Source organism: Dysidea avara, chromosome 5 (genome assembly GCF_963678975.1).
Source record: "Dysidea avara chromosome 5, odDysAvar1.4, whole genome shotgun sequence".
Lineage (NCBI taxonomy): Eukaryota > Metazoa > Porifera > Demospongiae > Dictyoceratida > Dysideidae > Dysidea > Dysidea avara.
The window spans coordinates 28,696,269-28,714,817 of NC_089276.1; the positions used below are offsets into that span (position 1 = coordinate 28,696,269).

At 39.9% G+C, this 18,549-nt stretch overlaps 1 protein-coding gene across 1 annotated transcript in view; it reads right to left on the bottom strand.

The window, feature by feature from the left end:
* Nucleotides 1-18,549, bottom strand: part of LOC136255672 (probable RNA-binding protein 19) — a 26,082-nt gene continuing 7,533 nt past the window's right edge. The window contains exons 2-3 of the mRNA XM_066048483.1: nucleotides 13,332-14,832; nucleotides 1-1,416 (exon numbers count right to left, since the gene is read on the bottom strand). Of these exons, the coding sequence (XP_065904555.1) occupies nucleotides 125-1,416; nucleotides 13,332-14,829 (2,790 nt within the window). The 5' untranslated portion in view covers nucleotides 14,830-14,832 and the 3' untranslated portion in view covers nucleotides 1-124. The remainder of the gene's footprint in view (nucleotides 1,417-13,331; nucleotides 14,833-18,549) is intronic.

Consider the following 18,549-nt stretch of genomic DNA (forward strand, 5'->3'; position numbering starts at 1 on the left):
TAATTATGTAGTTTTCACAGCATCCCAATTCAAAGTACACCTATACATTACATCAATGTAAATGGCCACATATTCACCCAAATAAAATTCATATACATGTATAAACTGCAGTCATAGTTCTTTATTAGTCACCATCATCACTATCATTGCCATGACCTGCTGCAGTCAATAATTGTTCCATTATTTTCCTTCTCTTTGCAGTAGGTCCTGGTAGTTTCAATTGTTGCGATGTTTTCCGTCTTATGTCAGCAACTGTGTCATCTAACCCTGCCCACTCCAGCACCAGACGACGCCCATACAAATGAGTGCTGTAATGCAGTGAATCAAACGCCATCTTAGCATCATGTTTAGTGAGGTACTCCACAAAGGCAAATCCACGGTGGCCACTTTTCTTGCCAAATTTTTTAGGCAATCGCAATGTTTTAAGCTCACCAAAAGCACCAAACACTTCTTTTAATTCTTTAGTGGTAGCCTCAAATGGTACATTCCTAACAAGAAGTTTACAACTATCCTGTTGGTCTTGCGTCTCATCACTGTCATTCTTATCAGATGCAGTTATCTTTTTGTGCGATACTTTCAGCTCTAGCTGATGTCCATGAAGTTGTTTGTGCTGTAGTTGTTTGATTGCTTTACAGGCCAGTTCACTAGATGAGAATTCTACAAACCCAAATCCCATTGATAAGGGATTAGCAGGATCTTGGGTGTTATGTTTACGAGCAACTTTTGCTGCAGATACTGGTCCGACTTTAGAGAAAAGGTTACACAAGTCTTCGTCAGTTGAAGAAAATGACAAATTCTTCACAAATACAGTGACACATTGATTATTGCCACTGCTGGGTGGCAGATCTTTGTCTTCCATCACATCAGCTTCAATTTCAGCTTTAACTTTTATGACTCCATCTGGAGCCCACTCTAGATAAAGTGGCAACTGTTTAAACTTGCTGTAGGCCAATGCAGTGAATGCTTTTTTTGCATTTTGATGCTCATAAAACTTCACAACTGCTGTAATCCCAGAAGGTGGCAAAATTACATCATCCAATCCACCATAAGTTGAGAACAGTTTAACTAACTCATCAGCCTTTGAGCCAAATGGAAGGTTCTTTACAAGGATGACTGTTTTACTACGAGACTTCTTCTTTCCAGCTCCAAAACAACCCAAGTCTACTCCATGTGATTCAAGAAACTGTCGAGTTTGCTCCACCAGTTGGGTTTCCCCTAAGGCAACATTTACTGCTGCAGAATGCCGAGACTCTGGATCTAAGATGGCTGACTTGCTAGTGTTGAACTGAGTAGCCATGGCATCAACCACAGCATTCTGTCCTAGGAATAAAGTGTTCCAATTATGGCTACTGCCTGCTTGTGATTTCTGCTTGGTGACCTTCTTCTTCTTGTAGGAAGATAACTCCTGTAGTTTCTCTGCAAAAAAAAAAAATTGGAATATTTCTATACTACCCTTGAAATCAGAACTTTTACAATAAAATTTTGCAAACTATACTTTTCGTTATACACCAATTGCACTTGTGACCGTACAGACTAGTATTGGTTGTCATCCAGCTATGTTTTGGGACAACTTTCTATGACACATATTGGGCCAGATCAAAAGGTAATACTATTAATTTATTGAGTGCTAGGGATAGTGACACCGGGAAGCATGGATGGGATCAAAACAAAATCGTTGAACATGGGATTCATGAATTAATAGTTTGTAAATTTTTTAATGTAGGGGAGCACCTTTTGTAGCACACTCATATGTCTGACATCATTCTTTCCTTTGCTGCAGTGTTATAGAAGTTCATTAATATTACAAAGTTTATAAATAAAAAAGTGCTTAAACAAGAGGATCATCACTTTAAATTGAATCCCTATTTCAGACAAGTACAAACAAATTTAGTTTGATGCCTACACCTGAGATATACAAGTGGACATTTTTTGGCGACCTCCCTTGGGCGACCTCTCTTGTTTCGCTACTTTTTATTTCTATGATCCCTAAACAAACTTAAAATTCCTAAATTTTCCTTGTACTTATTTGTTTACTATCTCGCACCATATTTATGACTGATCATACCACATCTTTCTAGAATAGCAGGACTTGATATTAATTTTTTGTCTGACTATCAATTACTGAAAAGTGGCCATCGATTATGGTTTGCTGTCAGCTTTGTTCAGCCAGCATCACAAACAAAGAACAAAACAAGAAGTCCCTCTCTCTGCACCTAGTCACTACAGAAATACGGACCATTGTTGTTACAAAATGTAGGAAAGCCATCACACACTACCATGAATCAACACCTTGCGCTGTGAGTGAAAAGAAATGGGACACAAAGGAAGACAAAGGTAAGTCCATGATGAGTGCAATCTATGTACTGTGGTATGCCAAAAGGCACCTGTTGGGCTGAAGCAACATCTAGCAGTGAGAACATCCATAGCCATTATCGAGTTACACTTGTCTGAAGGCATTAGTAAGTAACTTAGTCAGTCAGTCAGGCATTCCACTGAATATACATATTTTTAAAATTGTATGTAGCAAAGCATTTCGGGTGATACTGAAGGCATTTGGTTATATTGCCAAGGCACCATAAAGGTATTGTAAGGCTGGTTTCTGGTCAAAACTTTTTTGTGAGAAAGTACAAACCTCCATGATCCCTAATATACAGTACTACTGTACTGTATGATGGGCTAAAATAGGAATTAAATTGCACTTCAGGCGATGACCTCACTTTTTATTATAATGATCCCTACTAGCTTGTGAAATTCCTGGTTTTTCTTTACATTTGTATTGAAATGCACACCTTTCATATAATCACTTCTACATTGGCTCCCGGTTCCCAATGCTTCAAACTAAAAGTTAAGGTGGTAGAAAGGAAGGTAAGAGGGAACAAATAAACAAAAATGTTTGGGCAAATCAACTTTCACTTTCTCCTGATACTACTGTTTAAGTTAGTATAAGGAAAAATTAAGAAACTTTTAGTTCGATTAGGGATCATAGAAAAACTAAGGAATGGTGCTAGGCTAATTGTTTTCGTCTGAACATGCGCCTCAACTATCGATTACTGAATTAGTGAAGTGGCCATTATATAGTTTGTTTTCAGCTATGTTACACTGAAGAACACTAGGAGAAGGACCTCTACAATCAATCCAGCCACAATGGAAAACTCAGACAATTCCTGTCAAATGTAGGGAAGCCTTCACGTGGTGCTACCGCGGATCGACACCTTATGCTATTAGCAAAGATAAATGGGACACAAAGGAGGACACAGGTAAGTCCATGAAGCATGCATTGTGTGTGTTGCAGTATACCAAACTTTAGGCACCTGTTGAACTGAAGCAACGCCGAACAGTGAAAAAATCAAGCCCGTATCCTTAGCCATTATTGAGTTACACTTGTCTGAAGGTATTAGTCAGTCAGTCAGTCAATCAGTCAGTCAGTCAGTCAGTCAGTCAGTTAGTCAGTCAGTCAGTCAGTCAGTCAGTCAGTCAGTCAGTCAGTCAGTCAGTCAGTAGAAAACTCCACTAAATAATTTTTTTTTAGATTCCGTAGGAAGCATTTAGGGTCATACTGAAAGCACTTTTAGGCCTAACCAATACTGCCAAGGCACTAATGAAGGTATTGTGAGGCTGGTTTTAGGGTAATATTTTCAAAAAGCGCAAACCTTCATGATCCCTAATATATAGTACTACCGTACTGTATGACGCACATGCAACCATTTTTTGACTGCTACTTTTGATAGCACATCTTTTTTAGTGTTGTACTGATTCCCACTTTTTAGGCAAAACCGATATCCGATATGTTTTTACCCTATTTTACTGATAGTTAACCAATACCCGATTGTAGGTCTCTGCAAGATATACTTGTACATATTCTACTAAAAGTAGAGCTAGTAATGCCAATGCTGTGAGGTTTTACACTCAAAGTTGCTAGTCAGACAAGTGGGCTAGGACTCCATTTATTATTGTGATTACCACAAAACATAAACAAATAACCTAAGTACATGCCAGAGCCTTTGACACCAGTCCTCCAGTGGTACTGCAGCTGCTGAAGCTGAATAGACTAATAATCCGCTGGCCATAGTCCATTACAACCGATTTCTGATTATGATAAAAACAGCTAATTATCAGCTTCTACCGATTACCAATCCAATAATCGGTACAACTCTAATCTTTTTCTTTTTCACAGTACATTGTTTTAAAAGCAGCATTCTTTTTCACACCTCAGGTAAAAGTGACTGCTCAAACAGAACATTTTACATAAAACGTGCAATTGTTCAACTAGAGTAACAGAACACTGTGTGCAGGCAGGGGTTGCCCACCTGGTATGGCAGTCCACATGCCAAATTTGAGTAAATCCCCCCCAGCCAATCCCAATATACAAGCAACCAAAGTTTTGGGTTTTTTCCTTTCTTTGTTCTTCGGGGTTTTTTTCCTACTCCTTTTAAAATTGCTATAAAACACAAATGTGCAATCCAATCAAGCTGAAATTTGGCACGGGGGTCTAAACATGAATCCCAGTACCAAATTTTGTGCGAATCTGAATAAAATTCATGGAGTTATGCATGTAAAATATCCTTCTGTCAAGCCTGTAGGGCAAACTGCTTCATGGAATGAGTTGAAAATTTGTTTGTGGATAGGTTACCTGTATAGGAGTGCCTTTTGGTGGTTTGAAGGAATAGAGATATAAAGAATTGGTGTAATAATTGCACGGTCAAGTTTTGTGAATAAAAAATCAATTAGTTTTCACACCTACTGGGCAAACCACATGGAGGAATAGTTGAAAATCAGTATGTAGCCCTGTAGATGGAGTAATCATCATAGAAAGTACTTTTAATAGTATACAAGAATCGGATTAAAAGTCACTGAGTTACAGTGTGAAACCTACATGTATACAGCAAGTGTACAATCAAACTACTCTAATAGTACAGTCATCCTAATCTAATCAAAAACAGCCAAGCTGTAAAAATAGGAGTGCGGCCCTTGAAAAGGCTATGGTGAAAAAAAGATGTGAAATCCAAGGTGGCGGCCAAGAAATGGCTGTGATGGTAGGTTAATGGTAAAAATTTTAATAACAACAATTCAGGTGAATTTGGTGCCGCTTGGTCAATTGGCACAAAATTCACCTGAATTGTCGTTACTAAATTTTTTACCATTAACCTACCATCACAGCCATTTCTTGGCCGCCACCTTGGATTTCACATCTTTTTTCACCATAGCCTTTTCAAGGGCCGCACTCCTATTTTTACAGCTTGGCTGTTTTTGATTAGATTTCACTTCTTTTTGTATTTGTATACCTCAAAGATGGCCTATGGCCAGCTTTGGGGCTTTTTAACCTATATATTTTTCTTTACCACAGGAAAAAGAAAAAGATGAAGCAGATTTTATAAACACTTTAACTCATTCTGATTTTATCAGTAAATGTACAAATTATATATATAATGCATATATCAAGAGTTCATAATATAAAAAGAGAGCATATATTTATTACATGTCAATTAATCCCCACAGGATAATTTGCAGCTGATCTCTCTACTGGGTGACTTGAAATGTAGCTGAAATCTCTACAGGGTGATCTGCTTGTACGTAGATGAACTCTTTACAGGATTCTCTCTACAGGGTGACTTGACTCTAGCTGAACTCTCTGCAGGGTTATCTGTTTGTAGTTGAATTCTCTGCAGGGTGATTTGTTTGCAGCTGAACTCTCTACAAGGTAACTTCTTCTAGCTGATCTGTCTACAGGGTGACTTGTTTCTAGCTGGTCTCTCTACAGGACGATTTGTTTGTAGCTGAATTCTCTACAGGGTGATGTGTTTGCAGCTGAACTCTCTACATGGTGGTTGCTTTGTAGCTGAACTCTCTAAAAGGTGACTTCTTCTAGCTGAACTCTCTACAGTGTGATCTTTTCATAGCTGAACTCTCTACAGGATGATTTGTTTGCAGCTGAACTCTCTACATGATGATTTCTTTGTAGCTGAACTCTCTACAGGGTGATTTCTTTGTAGCTGAACTCCCTACAAGGTAACTTCTTCTAGCTGATCTATCTACAGGGCGATTTATTTGTAGCTGAACTCTCTACAGGTGATTTGTTTGTAGCTGAACTCTCTACAAGGTGATACTTCTAGGTGATCTCTCTACAGGATGACTTGTTTCTAACTGAACTCTCAACAGGGTGATCTGTTCATAGCTGAACTTTCTACTGGGTGATTTGTTTGCAGCTAAACTCTCTACATGGTGGTTTCTTTGTAGCTGAACTCTCTACAAGGTAACTTATACTACCTGATCTCTCTACAATGTGACTTGTTTCCAGCTGATCTGTGATTAGTTTGTATCTGAACTCTGTACAGGCTGATTTGTTTGCAGCTGAACTCTCTACAAGGTAACTTCTTCTAGCTGATCTGTCTACAGGGTGACTTGTTTCTAGCTGGTCTCTCTACAAGACAATTTGTTTGTAGCTGAATTCTCTACAGGGTGATGTGTTTGCAGCTGAACTCTCTACATGGTGGTTGCTTTGTAGCTGAACTCTCTAAAAGGTGACTTCTTCTAGCTGAACTCTCTACAGTGTGATCTTTTCATAGCTGAACTCTCTACAGGATGCCTTGTTTGCAGCTGAACTCTCTACATGATGATTTCTTTGTAGCTGAACTCTCTACAGGGTGATTTCTTTGTAGCTGAACTCCCTACAAGGTAACTTCTTCTAGCTGATCTATCTACAGGGCGATTTGTTTGTAGCTGAACTCTCTACAGGTGATTTGTTTGTAGCTGAACTCTCTACAAGGTGATCCTTCTAGGTGATCTCTCTACAGGATGACTTGTTTCTAACTGAACTCTCAACAGGGTGATCTGTTCATAGCTGAACTTTTTACTGGGTGATTTGTTTGTATCTGAACTCTCTACAGGCTGATTTGTTTGCAGCTGAACTCTCTACATGGCGGTTTCTTTGTAGCTGAACTCTCTACATGGTGACTTCTTCTAGATGATCTCTCTACAGGGTGACTTGTTTCTAGCTAAACTCTCTACAGGTGATTTGTTTGCAGCTGAACTCTCTACATGGTGGTTTCTTTGTAGCTGAACTCTCTACAAGGTAACTTCTTCTAGCTGATCTTGATACAGGGTGATTTGTTTGTAGCTGAATTCTCTACAGGGTGATTTATTTGCAGCTGAATTCTCTACAAGGTGACTTCTTCTAGCTGAACTCTCTACAGAGTGATTGATTTTTTTTGCAGCTGAACTCTCTACATGGTGGTTGCTTTGTAGCTGAACTCTCTAATAGGTGACTTCTTCTAGCTGAACTCTCTACAGGGTGATATTTTCATAGCTGAACTCTCTACATGATGATTTCTTTGTAGCTGAACTCCCTACAAGGTAACTTCTTCTAGCTGATCTATCTACAGGGCGATTTGTTTGTAGCTGAGTTCTCTACAGGGTGTTTGTTTGCAGCTGAACTCTCTACATGGTAGTTTCTTTGTAGCTGAACTCTCTACAATGTGACTTCTTCTAGCTGAACTCTCTACAGGGTGACTTGTTTCTAGCTGATCTCTCTACAAGGTGACTTGTTTCTAGCTGAACTCTCTACAGGTGATTTGTTTGCAGCTGAACACTCTACATGGTGGTTTCTTTGTAGCTGAACTCTCTACAAGGTAACTTCTTCTAGCTGATCTTTCTACAGGGTGATTTGTTTGCAGCTGAACTCTCTACAAGGTGACTTCTTCTAGCTGAACTCTCTACAGAGTGATTGATTTTTTTGCAGCTGAACTCTCTACAGGGTGATCTGTTCGTAGCTGAACTCCCTACATAGTAACTTCTTCTAGCTGATCTTTCTACAGGGCGATTTGTTCGTAGCTGAGTTCTCTACAGGGTGATTTGTTTACAGCTGAACTCTCTACATGGTAGTTTCTTTGTAGCTGAACTCTCTACAATGTGACTTCTTCTAGCTGAACTCTCTACAGGATGACTTGTTTCTAGCTGATCTCTCTACAGGGTGACTTGTTTCTAGCTGAACTCTCTACAGGGGATTTGTTTGCAGCTGAACTTTCTACATGGTGGTTTCTTTATAGCTGAACTCTCTACAAGGTGACTTCTTCTAGCTGATCTCTCTGCAGGGTGATTTGTTTGTAGCTGAACTCTCTACAGATGATTTGTTTGTAGCTGAACTTTCTACAAGGTGATACTTCTAGCTGATCTCTCTACAGGATTACTTTTTCCTAACTGAACTCTCAACAGGGTGATCTGTTCATAGCTGAACTTTCTACTGGGTGATTTGTTTGCAGCTTAACTCTCTACATGGTGATTTCTTTGTAGCTGAACTCTCTACAAGGTAACTTCTTCTAGCTGATCTTTTTACAGGGCATGTTTGTTTGTAGCTGAGTTGTGATTGGTTTGCAGCTGAACTCTCTACATGATGGTTTCTTTGTAGCTGAACTCTCTACAAGGTGACTTCTTCTAGCTGATACAGGGTGACTTGTTTCTAGATGAACTCTCTACAGGGTGACTTGCATGTAGCTGAATTGTCTATCAGATTAACTGTTTGTAGCTGAATTCCGTACAGAATATCCTGCAATGTAATATAATTCTGTAATGGAGTAAGTTATAAACGTAGCTGAATGCTCTATTAGGATGACTGTTCTATTAGAGTATCTCGATCTCGCATTTGCTACACGTAGTTGCCTTTCGAATCATAACTCAGTGGTTTGTAATCCGATTCTTCTGTACTACTGCAAGGACTTTCTATGATGATTATTTCAGCTACACACTGATTTTCAGCTCATTGCTCTAAGCGGTTTGCCTGATAGACACGAAAACTAATAGTATTTTTATTCATAAAAATCGATCGCGTAATTTTGACACAGGTCGGGTTTTGTGTCATATCTCCGTGGTCTTTATCCCGATTCCTTTCAAACCACAAAAAGGCACTCCTACGATGGTTGCTCCATCTACATAGCAATTTTCAACTGATTCCTCAAAGGAGTTTACCCTGTAGGCGTGACAGACCTTCGACCTTATTTTACGCAAATAATCGGCCATAACTCCGTGAATGTTCATCGGATTCCTACCAAAGTTGGTACAGAGATCCGCCTTAATGAGCCCTTTAAGTGTGCCAAATTTCAGCCCGATCCGAGCACGCATTCGTGTTTTATGGCGGATTTTGCGAAATGTGTGAAATGAAGAAGTAGAAGAAGAAAAAAACGAAGAAATTAAAACAAAATTTTGTTCGCTCGTATCTCGGAAATGGCTGGAGCGATTTTCTTCAAATTTGGTGTGTAGACTCCCCTTGCTGGCCGGCACCTCTCTAGCAAATTTGGTTCCAATCGGATAAGGGATCATAGAGCTACATAGGTGTGAAAATTGCATTTTCTTTCTTCCTGTTAATATACTCACGGGTGGCACGCCGGCTTCTTGGGCCGCACGACACACTACCGTGTGTCTTGATAGAGCATTCAGCTACATTGATACATAAGTCACTTTATTTGAATGTTAAACTACGTACAAACAAGCTACATAAAAAGTCAACCTGTAGCAAGAGTTCAGCTACAAACAAGTCACCATGTAGAAAGTTCAGTTACGTACATTACAGTCACCCTATGGAGAGTTCAGCAACAACACATCCTGTAATGAGTAGTTCAGCAATTAACAAGTCATCCTTTGTAGAGAGATCAGTTACAAACAAGTCATGCTGTAGAGAGATCAGTTACAAACAAGTCATGTTGTAGAGAGATCAATTACAAACAAGTCATGCTGTGGACAGTTCAGTTACAAACAAGTCAAGTTGAACTTTCTACAGGTTTAAGAAGAAGGTGATGTTACATAACTGAACGCCCTATAGGGTATAAACAAGTCACCTTGTCATGAGTCCAGCTATGTTGCAACTCACCCAGTAAATGGTTGAACAATACAACAAGAAATGATATATCTATACCAAAACAGCCAAGCTATAAAAAAGGGGTGCGGCCCCCAGTTGTAAGCTTTGAAATCTAAGGTCAAGGATAAAGCACGAATTCATTTGAATTATTGTTATTAATTGTTCACCACTACAACTGGATTTATCCGGGACAATACTATAAAAGACGTTTCAAGTATAATGCTAATGTACTACCACTTCTATCATGCATTTTATAGTATGATGTGCTTACCCTGAAACAGGCACACCCATGGAGGTCTCGTTTCTAGGATACTTCATACACTATTGTTAAATAATACCACAAAGTTTTTCTTATCAGAAAAGACGGGTTTCATGAATCGTCGAGTTAATGGTTGGTCCACTGGATTGTTAAGACAGCCAATGACAGTCAGCTGTTTTTCAGAAGTATGGCGTGATTCACTTGTGTGCGCATAGACATGTGTGATACAAGATTTGTAGAGCTGTGAACCTGATAACAAATTCAAAACTGGTTAACTGGCTACCAATAACTGGCAGTTACCGGTTAACTGGTTTCTGTGTAGTGGTGTTATACAAATGTAATTTAGAATATATACATAAAGCCTTTAGTAATCAATACATGCTTTACAGGTGTTGTGAAGACCATCCTCGGCATTATGGAATCAAGTTTTATAATAAATGTTTCATTATGTTTGTACATTTTTTTTACAAAAACAGTGAAAATTGACTTACAACTGTTTTACAGTACTACTCAATGTGATATCTACTAATCTAACTGACTGTCACTTTAGTCGCTGATAAGGCAACTTCACTGGTGGTAGGTTATCGTGTAAGAAAACCAACTTCTCCACATTCTCTGGTTCTAAAGCACACCTCTTCGCTGTCACAACATTACCTGCCGTTTTTCAGAAGGAACTGATGTTGCCACCATCCCTAAATATTATTTTGCCATGCATGATAAGTTTGGATAAGAGTGCTGATGATCCTTCCACCACTTCAGTGGCTTCCCTTTCAATTCCAATATTGGTTCAGATTTGTAACGGCTTAACTCGGCTATCACCAGTTCATTGTAGGAAACTGTCACAGAGGTGTCTGTGTTTTCAGAAAAGGAGGTTCCCAATAATTTTTCAAGCATGCATTTCTTTCTCACTGGCTCACCACTACTATGATCACCATCTGGTGGTTGTTCATGTTCATCTAATACCATGAGTTCAGGTTCTTCACTGCCATCAGAAGTTGGAGCTGGTGGAGAAAATTTACTTACAATTTCATTGACCAGACAGTCGATTGTATTGGTCTGTTCCACTTCAGTTAAATGTATTGACTTTAAACGAGGGTCAAGGAGGGATGCTTTATTCATCAACTCACAGATTTCATTGTCTTGGTACCTGGTTTTCAAGTCATCATTGATAGCTCATTTCGCTCTGGAAATTACTGGAGAGTCTCCACCTTCCTCCAAATTCTTCCGTATTTTATCCAGAATAGGCCCTAGAACAGATAAGGTAGGGTACCTGCTAGCGCTAAGGTAAACAGTAGCATCCTTAAATGGTTCTAAAATTTTGCACAAATCTTCCAGTAGCCTTTATTCTGTAGGGGAGTGTTCCAAATGTAATAAGTCTCTGTGGTTATGAAGCACAGCAGCAACAACAGTTTGTTGCTCACATAACCTTTCAATCATGTCATAAACTGAATTCCATCGATGTGGAACTGCCTGAATTAACTTGTGATGAGGTAAGCCTAATAGCTGCTGCTTTTCTTCCAATTTCTCAAAATCAAGACGAGATTTGTTAAAATGCTCTACTACCTTTCTAGTTCTGGCTACAGCTGTGTGCATTACTGGTAAAGCAAAAGCTATTTGCACAGACAAGTTCAATGTGTGGCCAGAACAAGGTAAGTTAAGTATCTTGAGGTCAACTTTCAAGGACTTCTTAGTGTTACTGCCATTATCTGTTACAAAAGCTACAACATCTTCATCCAGTTGGATGCACCACTCAGACAGTGCAGCAGTGATTGCTTCACTAATGTGGGTGTGGTCATGTTCACCAGGTAAATGTTGGCACTGTAGCTGATTACTGACCATTTCAAACTCCTCAGTAAGATAATGCACTGTGAGTGAAAAGTAGCCATCACCAGCCCTTGACGTCCACATGTCAGTGGTAAGTGTTAACGCACTGTTGTCCACTTAATGATCCTCGTACTGCACGCTTCATTTCACAGTACTTCCGGTCAATATGATTCATTACAGTTCTTCTACATGGGACGACGAAACGAGGCTCCGCTACATCCATAAGGTTTAAAAATCCAGCCCCATCAACAACACTCACTGGTCTCAAATCTTTCGAAATAAACTCCACAACAGCATTGGTAAGTTCTAGTGCTCGAGCCGAATTCTGTGGTAACCTTTTCACACCTGACGATTGAACGAAACTATCCATGGTTGTAGAGAGATTTAAATCACTTTCATATAACTCGTTGTACTCTTTTCTGTGGTTAGTTCGTAAATGGTTCTTCAAGTTTGTCGTGCCGCCACCGTGAGCAACTTTCTGAGCACATAGCTTACAGGTAACACACTTATCTCTCTCAGCGGCCCCACTCCAGTTCTTTTCAACACCAAAATATTTCCACACTGCTGACTTTTGTCGGGAAGAATAAACAGCTAAGTCCAGTGCTGCTGCACTGCTATGGTTTGAGTGGTCCACCGCCATTTTAATTCTGCCACAATACCATGCACGTGCACCAAAGAAAAACCGGTTAAATTATTTCATTAATTGATTAACTGTAATATTTTTATTAACCGGTCAGTAACCGTTTTTTTTTAAAACCGGTTTACAGCTCTAAAGATTTGAGATAAATCTCGAAGAAAGCAGCTGAAGAAATGTACGGAGACTGTTTAGAATAGTCGTATAGACTTACAGCTGTACCTGCAGCAACCTTCTTTGTAACTGATTAGTTATTTAAGCTGTTTTTACCATATTTTGCGGTTTTGTTGTCTTGTAATTACTTAGTGGTTTCCTTTACGTAAACAAAAACAACCTAGTCGAGGTCCTTAGTCTATAACAATTACTTGGAGGTATGGTAACTACGTAGTTTAGGGTACATTGAAGCTTGTATAGTACAATTTGCCTTGGACTGTATGATCCCCCAGAAAATTCAGCGGTGACAGGGTTTACACTTTTTGCCATTAACCTACAATCACAGCCATTTCTTTCCCACCACCTCTGATTTCAAAACTTTTTTCACCCTGGCCTTTTTGTGGGTTTCACCCTTGTTTTCAGCTTAGCTTGTTTTGGTATAAATAGCCATTATTAGTCTCACCATCCAGCCTGTAATTTGGTAGGGAAAAAATACAGCCTGGCTGGTAAGACTATGCCATTATAGCATGCATTAAACCTCAACCTTTCATTACAAAATACGATCATTCAAATTTTACTTAAGGTCTATATTATCAACAATGTGTGATTTCACTCACCATCAGCATTTTCAATATCCTTGCTCTTGGAGGGCATCAAATGGAGCAGCCTTCCCTGAAATATACTACCATCCAGTTCCTCAAAAGCCTTCACTGCATGTTCTGGAAACACAAATGTGACAAAAGCATAACCAATCGGATGGCTCCCTTCCTTGTCAACAGGGATCATCACTTCAGTCAAAGGTCCATAATGTTCAAACAACTTCGTAACGTCTTCCTCAGAAACAGTGTAGGGGAGATTCCTAGCAAACAACCTACCAGAGTCTAACAAACTATCATCTATTTCTTTATTCTCTGCACCAACTTCCCATGGTTTTTTCTTTGTCGGGTTTTGTTTTTCTGTATCCATGTCTTCCTCTCTTTCTACAGGTCCCAGGTCAATGGATAATTCAATGTATCTGTTCTTCATAAAGTCCTTATCATGTTGTAACGACTGTTGTAAGTCTTTCTCATTGTAGAAGTCTACAAATGCTCTTCCAGAAGGCCTACCCTTGGCTGTTTGCACAAGGCGAATCTCTTTGGTGTTCACTGGATGGAAGAAATCTTTGATGTCTTGCTCTGTGGCTGAGAAGGGTAATCCCCTCATCTTTAGTGTTAGCTTAGGAATTGCCTCATTTTCATCATCTGATGAGCTCATGTGACCTTCTCCAGAGCTCGTGTGATCTTCCTCAGCACTCATGTGATCTTCCTCAGCACTCATGTGATCTTCAGATTTATCTTTACCAATTTTCTTCACAACTTTAGATTTCAAATATTCAAAATCAGATAGCTTTGGTTTATCCACTTCTGATTGGTCATTTTGAGTAGGTGATTCTGAATCTGAATCGCTCTCTTCAAATTTCAAATGTGTTCTAGTCAGCATTATTCCCTTCCCACCAGGTCTCTTAGCCTCGACACTTTCAATAAGTGGAACCACTTTAGGTTTACTGCTAGAAACCTTAGACTCAGTCTCTTCACTGTGTTCTGCTGTAGTTAGTTCGTTGCTCCAAGTCTTTCTCTTATCTTTCTTCTCGTGCAAAGTGACAAACTCTCTGAAGGCCGGGTCCTTCTCTAGATCATAATAATCAGCCAATTCTTTAGTAAGCTTTGACTTGTGCATCTCATGATTCAACTGTTGGTCTTTCGTTTTTTTACTGTTGTCGACATCAGCAGAATCATCTTTCTTAGTTACCTCTTCCTCTAGTTCCTTCTTTCGCTTGGCATAAGCAGAGCTACCTTTGGTATATTTGCTCCATGGTCGTGGGATGCTGGGGTCTCCATAAGGCTTGGCTATCTCCACTTCTATTCTTACAGAGTTAAGGAAAGTTTTGTTGAAATGTTTTACTGCTGCTTGTGCCTCTTGGTCACTACGGTAACCAATAAATCCAAAATGTCGTGACTTTCCTCTGCTACACTTTTGTAGTTTGACATCTGTCACTTGACCACACTGTTCAAACAAGTCACGGAGTTTCTTTTCATTCACCTTATTAGGAATATTCTTTATTATAACACGTGACATTTCCTGAAATAAATACAACAGTATTTAACTGGCAGCCTGATACACCCTAATACAATAAACAGTATGTACAACTGATGGACACTTACACTCATTGATGGATGCACAGTAAAACCTCTTAAAGAGTTAACCTCTCTAGATCTATAGTTTCTGAAGTTCCTATAGATGCCTACCAATACAATTTTACCTCTGAAAAAAGGAAAACTTCCTTACAACAGTAAAGTTTACTTGAAATCAGTCGGTCCCAGTTGTTTAGAGGTTTCACTGTATTAGATATTAACATGTACATGATGTTAACCACAACAACGATACAGTACATGTACATGTTGTATACATGTAGCAAAACCCATCTTAGCAGCCACCAGTTCATAAAGCCACCTCCCTAAGAAGGCCAGTTTAAAATCCCCAAGCAAAGAATTTATTCACTAATCTACAGCAACTTATCGAGGCTAAAAAAATTTAGGGCCAATTAGTACTGCAATTAAAGCATATGGCTCAAATTTTACCCAGTGCCAGAACCTGTTGAAATTAACCCCCCACATTGCCAGGTTTAAATGCAAGAAGGCATTGGTATACCAGTGGTAAATGTTGAGTGCTGTATAGTGTAAACAACCTAGAAAGCTCTGTGGAAGCACATAATGTTTGAATCTTAGCACATAATGTTTGTACTGCAAAAACCAGCCACTTTCACAAAATTCAATTTTGCAATAAAAAGTATTGAAATTAACTGAGTTAAAATACACATGCTACATTGCAATTTTAATTGCTTCAGTATGCATCGAAATAAAGCTCAATCAATATACATGCACACCATCAAATTCGCCTTTTCATGCGGCATAAGAAAATCTTTCATAAGGAACACGAGTTATGGGGTTTATTTATGATGTGGTAGAAATACTGTTGTCATTTCATTGTTGAAATGGTCTTCTTCTTTGTCCGCACAGTGACATACAAGGAAAACACGACACTAAAACACGACAAAAGATTTGCCAGTTTATGATGAACATACTGAGCCAAACCCCATTTTCGTAGCCTGTTTCCTTTGTGAGTTATATAAGCACCTGTAATTTATCTGCTGTATTGTTGCTGTACAAATCAAGTTTATTCCTGTTACAACTGTCTAGCACTATAACTATAAGACTATTCATCACAAAAGGCTGAAACTTTTTGTTGTCCACTCCTTTGTTACTATAGACAAGTATAGTAAAAAATCAGGAATTTTAAGTTCGATTAGGATCATAAAAAAGTAGGGAAACAAGGGAGGTAGCCTCTGCAGATATACCAGTTGACATTTAATCCCAAATTCAGTTTATACTCCAAGGCCAAGACTGAATTAGGGATTAAATGTCCACTAGTATAACTGCAGATGTAGGCGACCTCCCTTGTTTCCCTACTTTTTTCTATGATCCCTAATCGATCTTAAAATTCCTTACCTTACACTTGTTTGTTTACTTTCTTGTAACATTATGACTGGTGAACCCACACATACTGTATCAAAAGAAAGCATGGTGCCAGAGTCAATGCTTTCATTTGAATGCACACCCCAGCTATCAATTACTGATGCAAACATGAAGTGGCCACTACGCTTTGCTTTCAATTATATGTTTTTTCAGCCTGTTGCACAGCACTACAAACAGTGCTACAAACAAAGGACAGTAGGAGAAGCACCTCTGCAATCAATCCAGTCACCACCAAAAATATGGATTACATTTCAGAGGACTCAGTCTCACATATCAATAGTGTATGGCCAGTTTCCATTCTCAAACAGCTAATTTTGCAGCTCTAATTATTGCACACTCTGGTGTGTTAGTATAAGAGGAACCCACAATTGATCCCACCTTCATAGCTCGAACACGTGTCGCAGCTCAAGTCACGATCTAGATGCCGTCATGGAAGAACTACCTGAATTGATCAAGGATCTATCAACGAAGTTCGTCGACTTACAAGCAGAGGTGAATTCCATCAAATCCAGACGGAAACATAAGAAGTCTAAGAAATCTCGACGCCATCGCCATCGTAAAAGGAGCAGTTCCCATTCGCCTGAACGTTCTCAGAGCAAAACGCCAACAAGACATTCTTGGAGCAGAACGCCAATAAGACGTTCTCGGAGCAGAATGCCAATAAGACGCTCTTGAAGCAGGACTCCAGCATGACGATCCAGAACATCCGCTCATTTTCAGAGTAGAACGCCAATTTGTTTTCGGAGCAGAGCACCCATTCGTTCTCAGAGCAGAACACCCATTCATTCTCGGAGCAGAACACCTTCCCGTTCTCGGAGCAGAACACCATCCCGTTCCCAGAGCAGAACACCATCCCGTTCCATGAACAGAACACCACGGGGGAGGTCCTCATCACCTTCCCGGAGTCGTGGAAGGCCCCAGTCCAGAAGCGGAACAACACGCTCAACCTCTCAACACTCACGTCATGCCAGACAGAGAGACTGGAATGGCATACCAAAATACCCCGACTGTGATGGGTTAATAGAATTTGGGGACTCAGATATTGAGTCACAGCCCATACCCACAACCAGAGTGGTGGAGATCTCCGACAACACACAGGCCCTCCTTTCAAAGAAGTTTGCCTTAAGGACAGAAAGAGTACAATGACTCAAATCCAGGAATACTTATGCCTTACCTAGGGTAGCGGAGACAAAGACTCCCAAGCTGGATGGATTTATAGGGCGAAGTTGTCCCCTCAAACAAAAGCCATAGATGCCCAACTTGCAAGGCTTCTATCGTTTGTCCTAGATGCTGTAGCCCCTTTTACTACCATTGTGGAGGCCAACTCAAGGGGCAAGGAGGTGACTCATATCCAAGCTGTTAATGCCACAACTGCAGCAATGGAACTGGTGGGAAATGCTAGTGCCCACATATCACACTACAGACGGACAAAGATTGTCAGCACCCTGAACAGAACTTTGCTCCCACTATTGGATGAGGACAAGAATTTTGAAGGAGCAGCCCCGTCACTATTTGGATCTCAATTCACACAACAGTCCAAGGACTTAGTTGACCAGGTCAAAGCAATGAGATCCTCAACCGGATATCTCAAAAACTCCACTCGATTCTGAACTGAACCCTCTAACAGTGGGGGAGGATACAATTCTAGAAATGGAAGAGGCCAAGGCTCCCAGAGAGGACACTACTCTGGCCCATTGGGACGGGGTGCCCGACGATATCCCCAGCGGAACAAGAACTGAACATACATGTATATGACTGCTGGATGTCTTAATAGTATATTTTCATATAAGCTACGCTAATAGTTCCCTTTTAAACAAAGATCACATTGCAATATTCCTCCAACTTCCAGTGAAATAACTGGCCCAATACAGTGTACGTCAACTGTCATTACATTGGGGCCGGTGGTCTTAATATATAAAACATGATAAGGTAAACAGATAAGGTACATACACATTTCACCAATACACAGTACTGAGATACAGGAGCAAACCTCAAAGTGTAAGAACCAAACCTCTCAGTCAACCCTGGTCGGGGAAAAAATGGGGGAGTGTAGAATTCACCTGTTGTCATCTATATATAGTAATGGTCACTGGTCGGAGCTAGGGACTCTTGGAGACCATTCACAATTCAGACACTTACTATGCACAATTCAGAACCGGGTTTGATTATGATGTCCTGGAGAGAGGATCTATTCCGGGCCCATAAAGGTCAAACATGACAACTGCTCTTTGGTAGGAAGCCACCAAACACAAAGGGTCAGAGC